Below are 6,301 nucleotides of genomic sequence, written 5' to 3'. Positions count from 1 at the left end.
ACTACTTTAGGTTTTTTGTTGTCACTGGAAAGGGATGAATGTATTTCAACCTTATTTTAACAGATTAACACTAATATTATTTCCTGCACAATGCATGGTATCTTTTTTTAAAAATAAAAAACTAATTAATTAATGTTACAAGCAATAACTGAAAGGGGTTTCAAAAGAGGTTGAAGGGGTCAAATTAGGTGTATGAATAACGGTTAACCCAGTTCTTTAATTCCTTTTCTTAGTATTGATAGAGACTTACGTTAGAAATACTCACTTCATCAATTGGGTTATGGGTTGAAGATTGGCAACTCCATTTGAGTTTTTTTTTTTTTTTTAAAAAAAAAAAGATTATGTAGGTAGCAAATAAGGTTATGGTTTTATACTTAACCATAAATATCAATATAAATAAAAGAGCCTTTAGATTTAGTTTGCTTTATTATATTGGGGAATTGACGAGATTTGATCAAGATGTATGTAGCCCAAGTGCCTATTTTGTAACTAGAATTAACTAGTAGATGTTCAGTGACAATCTGAGTTTTTAAGGTAAAAAGGCTTGAGGATAGAGGTCTGATTTCTTCTGATTTATGTTTCTTAGATGAAGAAGAAGATAATTGTGGTTAATTGGCATAATGTTGTTTTAATTACTTAGTTTTGCAAGCTACACAACACACTGGGTAAATATTTGAACTTCTTTCGTTCAAAAGCTGTGTAAGCTCTCAATTTACGCTGTTTGATGAAGTATAAGTTCATACAAACAAGGATGAGTTAGAAAATATTAATGCATTACAATGTTTTGTACAGGTTTGTCAAGTGTTACCAAACTGTCAAATTTCTGTCGCAAGGGTCAACTTTCTATTTTAATCTAACTTGGGGTTTTGTTATATGCTCTGTTTTCTTTTTAGGAACAGAGAATATTCTCTTTCAAGAAATCATAATCGTCTGGTATGGTGAAGTTTCCCCATACTTCTTGCCCATCCAGAGTCCCCATTCATGTGAAAAGAATTGACAAAAAAGGGGCTTTATAATTACTTTCTGGTCGTTAATGTACTTAAGGGCGGAGTTTCTACTTGTATCTTTGCTAGTTGGCATATCAGACTATTTTCTATTCTTTTTGGTTGATTCAGTTTCTAGGTGATACACTTATTGAATATGAGCATTCTAGCTAGACTCAAGAGCACCAAATGAAAAATAATTCACCATGCACCCACCTAGTGAACGGAGTTTCATGCAACCACTGGCTTGTGCACTAAATCGGTGGTGTGTGTGGCTGGCTCGTGAATTACATATTTACATGTGCCAATCGTGAACATTTCACGTGTCAGTGCATGTGGTGCACGCCCATCTACATCAGGGTGTACCGTATAAGCAGTGTGGTGAAGATATTTACACGCAGTATAAAAGATGAGAAAAGTTAAATCAAAACCTTGTACTTCACAGTATCAAATGAGAATTGAGTGTCTTAAAAGCTATTGCAGATCACTGGAGAATACAGAAAAATTGGAATCTGCAGGAGTTAATTTTCACGGCCAATAAAATGACAAACAAGCCAGGTTTGTCCGTCTGATATTTATTTTTTTAAGCTCCTTACTGCAGAACTAAAGGCAAAATGCTATTCCTATTTCACAGTGCATCCATTATCTGTTGCTTTTATGCTCCATACCATATCGTTCATCTCACAATCATTTAATTGTGGCCCCCGATATCCCTACTTAAGAACATTCTTACTTCTCTCTTTTTCTCTTTCCTCTCCTGGAATCCTGCTATATAAACACCATTTGGCTTGTCCTTATGATATCAATCAACACTCAAGCCTCACTTTGAGTTTTAAAACACACCGACACTATTCCGTACTCCGTACTCTGTACACTTCACAACCAAATTCATTTCCTTACACTTGTACCACTATCACAATAATGGAGCGTAACCAATTGCATCGTCAAGTTGCTCAGATGAGACAATCTTTCTTTGATCAGGTTTCCTTTGTTCTCCTTCTAACCTACTTGGTTCTTGGATTTAGGATATGTAATTTGTTAAGTTGCTTTATAGTTTATTCTCTCCTTGCTTAATAATGGATCATTTTGCAGGGATTTTTGGATGAGCAATTTGTTCAGCTAGAAGAATTGCAGGATGACACCAACCCGAATTTTGTAGAGGAAGTTGCAACTCTTTTCTATAGAGATTCAGGAAGGCTGCTAACCAATCTAGAGCAAGCAATGTAAGCCATTTTCTTCATCTTTCTTTTCAATGAAATTCTCAAGTTATTATGTAACCAGTTAGCAAGCCTGATACTTCAACAACATTGACAATTTTAACCAAGTTTTTCCCCTGTTTACAGGGAAAGGAGTCCACTAGACTTTGTGAGGTTGGACAACATCATGCAACAGTTCAAAGGAAGTTGCTCAAGGTATGTATGAAAAAACGAACAGCTACATATCTGATAAACTTAATGATTAATTATGATTAGGAGTCTTTGGTTTTGAAATCTAACCTCATAGTTTTCTGTTGGTGCAGCATCGGAGCCAAGAGGGTGAGAAATGAATGTAATCAGTTCAAAGAATATTGCAGGGCAGGAAACAGTGATGGGTAATTCTCTTGGTCCCGGAATCTTTGTTCTATCAGTCTAACTTACATAGTCTTTGTCAGCTTGAGAAAAGGGTATTACATGTTTTGAAGACACTAGTTTCTCGCTATAAACTTAAGATCATTTTTGAGATTCTGTAAAAACCTAAGGCGGCTGCTTATTTAATAACTTGAGATATCAATTAAAGTTACTCATGGATTGTTACATACCATATTAGACATCTACACACTTGACATAATAAACTTTAATGAACAAATCTTACCACCCAACTGCTGGCCAGGGTAGGAAGTCGGAACTATATTTTGTTTTTCTTTCGGCTCCTTAAATTTATTGCCTTGTGCTTTTGCATGGTGTGAGCAGCTGCATGAGGACTTTCCAGCAATTGAAGAGAGAATATGCGACTCTTAAAAGGAAACTTGAATCCTACTTTCAGGTTTTTATATTCATATTATTTCGGCTATTCCAGTTATTCCTTTATTTTGATTTGAAAGAAAATATCAGCACTTTTTAATTATTCCTGTCGCCATTAATGTTACTACGTATTCTTTGTGTTGCTAACTACTTGTTAATGATTTTCAGTTGGTTAGACAAGTTGGGCCCAGGGAAATGGCTACTCGCCCACGCTAGATAGATGGTGTTGTAGGAGAAGTGGCTCAGAAACTTGATTGGCGAACTTCATACCAGTTTATGGTCTAGAAATTTTAGCTGCTGGAGCTTTTAGGCCCTGTTTCTTCATCTATACCTGATGAAAATGGGAGAGTTTAGCATGTTTTACTTTGCTTTAACTCCTGTATGTTAGAAATATATGTTGTACGAGTCTTATGTTGAATGTAAGGAATGTTAATGATAATTACCTGCTGCAGTTGATTAATGGTCTACTTATCTTTTGGAAAATTATCATTCACTGACCGAGAATTAGCAGGAAACAGTAATGGTCTTGGAGCATGAAACCTGCTCATTTTGACTGCGATAATAGAAAAACTCAATGTAATCAACATTAAAAATGCAATGTGATTGGACTGAAAATGAAGAAATTTATCGAAACACCTTGGACTTCTACACTTGCTGTTGATGTTCTCGTATGACTTATATAGCTGGTGTTGATGAGGTTCGCGATATCTTAGTGTTTTTATTAAGGTTATGCTTAGGAGCAAGTAAGAATACTCCGCAATGTCAAAGTTATGTTGGGGTTTTGGTGGTGATTGGTGAACCTGCATGTCTTATTGGCAAGCCTGCTTGTTTTGGTTGCTGTTAGTTCTACTTTAATAGACAAGAGAAACCACAAGTATCTTTCTTTCAGACTTCATAGGCTATGATGCAGTCATATATTGGTATAATGAGAAAATAAATAAAGAATCTAGTAACATACTTACTTTCTTATTCCTAAATAATAGGCCACATTTTTATATTAGATATTCAAAATTAATGTCACTCTGTAAATTTCACTTATCAGTTATCACCCTTAACAATAGCCTTAAATTAGACAAAAGTTGAAAAGTGGGGGGGTGTTTTGGTGGATAAATGGAGATACAAAATTTTTTAATATTGAAAGATAATTATGGTATTTTAGCTCAATTTCTTAGTTTAGTTGACACTAAGATCGTTTATGGTCTATTAGTTAGATTGAGTGGTACTACTTTTAAAATTTCGACACGTATAGTTCGAAATTCTTACTTACGTGTTAATTGTTATAGTGTCTGACATGTTGGTTATACAAAGAAAGGTAAACACAATCATAAGTTGCACATATGCTATTCTAGAATTTTTTTATTCTAGAAACTTAGTTACTTTTTTTTTTTTTTTTTTTTTTGAGGGCTAGAAACTTAGTTACTTAAAGATGGTCCATTTCAGCAAAACCAACAATGTCAATGTGGACATGTTAGAACTTCAAAAGATGTTATTTGTGAATTGTGACAGATTCTTCGTTGTGGGACAATTCAAGTTTTAAAAGGTATGAAGAAGCATCCAATTCTAACTTAAAATTTATCCTCTTTGATAGAGAAAGTAGGTGCTTGGATGCATTGGACCTAATCCTTGATACAACTATTGAGGATATTTTTAGGAAAGTGTACAAAAACCTTAATCAGAGAATTATAAAGTAATAAACAAAGTTATCATTGGTTTTTAGAAAAGATGATCACTACTCGTAATGTTCAATTGTTAATCTCATTTAAAAAAAAAAAAAAAAAAAAAAGGACTCACTTGACAAAGGAAGTAAGAAAAATCCACGGGGATATAAGGAGGGGAGTGATGTCACTACCTTACCAATTAGTTACCACCACAAAATCACAAAATTTTCAATTGTTAATTTACTAGTGCATCTATCAAGGTTAAGAATAATATTGGTACTGTAGGCATGATTATATATCTTGAAAGTGTCTTGTTTAAAGATATAACAAATAAAATTTTTACATGGTTCACACTTTTGAGTTACACTTTGTGTGATTATTTAAAGTATTATTTTGGCCTTTTGGATGGTTTGTATAATTATATTGTATTAGAGGAATGGTATTCGTCTCATATGTTACGATCCAAAGCTGTTTAACAAAGTAAGAAAAATCTTTATATGTAATCTTAAAGAAAAAAAAGGAAAAAGACACAAATTTTGAAAACCGCAAAATTAAATTGTGGTTGCTAAATTATTACTTAAAATAGTACAAAACACTCAACTTTTTTTTTTTTTTTAACGGATCATAATTAAAACTTATCTTAATCGTTGTTGAGTGAGAAAATACAAAGCATATAAAGTTAATGGTAAGACAAAATATTTGTTGGTCTCAAGTTCAAGCCTTTATATCGATCGAGGTATGTCTTGTCTTTATATCGATCAATGTCTTGTTTTCATTTTTGTAACGAAAATAAGTTTTTTCAAATATATATTCAACATTAAAGTATTGGATAACATTTACTCCAATATCACAATCCCTCATATCTCCAAATTAGCTAGGTTAAAAGGGACATAAGGAGTATGTCCTAAGTAGTATCATAATTTAATTAAAAAAGACATGTACATGGAGTATTATACAATTTTATGCTTACTAAGGGTCTGTTCTAATTAATTAAACTGAGTTGAACTGAACTTATTGGAGCTGAACATAACTGAATATTTTATGAGAGAAGGAAATTAAGAACCGAACTGAACTTATTGGAGCTGACTGAATAGAAAATAAGCCGAAGAGAACATGCCCTAACACTACTAGTACCACAATATTACTATAATACGGAGTACAATAGTTTGAAATGCTTGTAATTTATTTCAAGACGTGTAGTTATTTCCATGACATAGATTAAATAATAATAATAATTAATTACAGAAGCTATAATATAAGATCTGATATGATATCATATTAGATTTTGGGAGATCTTCTCAGCAGGTTGAAGTGTATGTGTCGCCTTATAATGTATATGCCGAATATAGGAGGGTTTCAAGAATACTAATCATAAGTACATAGGTTAAGAAACTCATTAATATAAAGAAATACTATACATAGAATAAATTCTAAATTTATGATTAAGTATATCGAATCTTTAAGATCGCTATCAGTTATTTTCCATAATCGGGTACACAGTGATTAATAACTACAAAGGAGAAAACAATAACGAATAGATCCGACCCCATTATCAAGTAATCAATTTGATCAAGCTATATCTCTTTGGTAGTTGGTTAGTGCTTGCCTTAGCATCTAGGCTTAGGGCCTTTTCTGATTTACTGAGCTGAACTGAATTGAA

General features: G+C 33.0%; 1 protein-coding gene across 1 annotated transcript; it reads left to right on the top strand.

The window, feature by feature from the left end:
• Positions 1-855: 855 nt before the first annotated feature.
• LOC145560030 (pseudo histidine-containing phosphotransfer protein 2-like) lies at positions 856-3,503 on the top strand. Its single transcript, XM_081621284.1, has 6 exons — positions 856-1,964; positions 2,076-2,206; positions 2,327-2,395; positions 2,503-2,574; positions 2,933-3,005; positions 3,152-3,503. The coding sequence occupies exons 1-6, from the start codon at positions 1,641-1,643 to the stop codon at positions 3,197-3,199; spliced, it is 717 nt and encodes a 238-aa protein (XP_081477410.1). The 5' UTR covers positions 856-1,640; the 3' UTR covers positions 3,200-3,503.
• Positions 3,504-6,301: the final 2,798 nt, after the last annotated feature.

The sequence above is a fragment of the Chenopodium album genome, chromosome 9 (assembly GCF_948465745.1).
Source record: "Chenopodium album chromosome 9, dcCheAlbu1.1, whole genome shotgun sequence".
In the NCBI taxonomy this organism is placed as follows: Eukaryota; Viridiplantae; Streptophyta; class Magnoliopsida; order Caryophyllales; family Amaranthaceae; genus Chenopodium; species Chenopodium album.
This window is presented reverse-complemented; position numbering and strand designations above follow the sequence as displayed.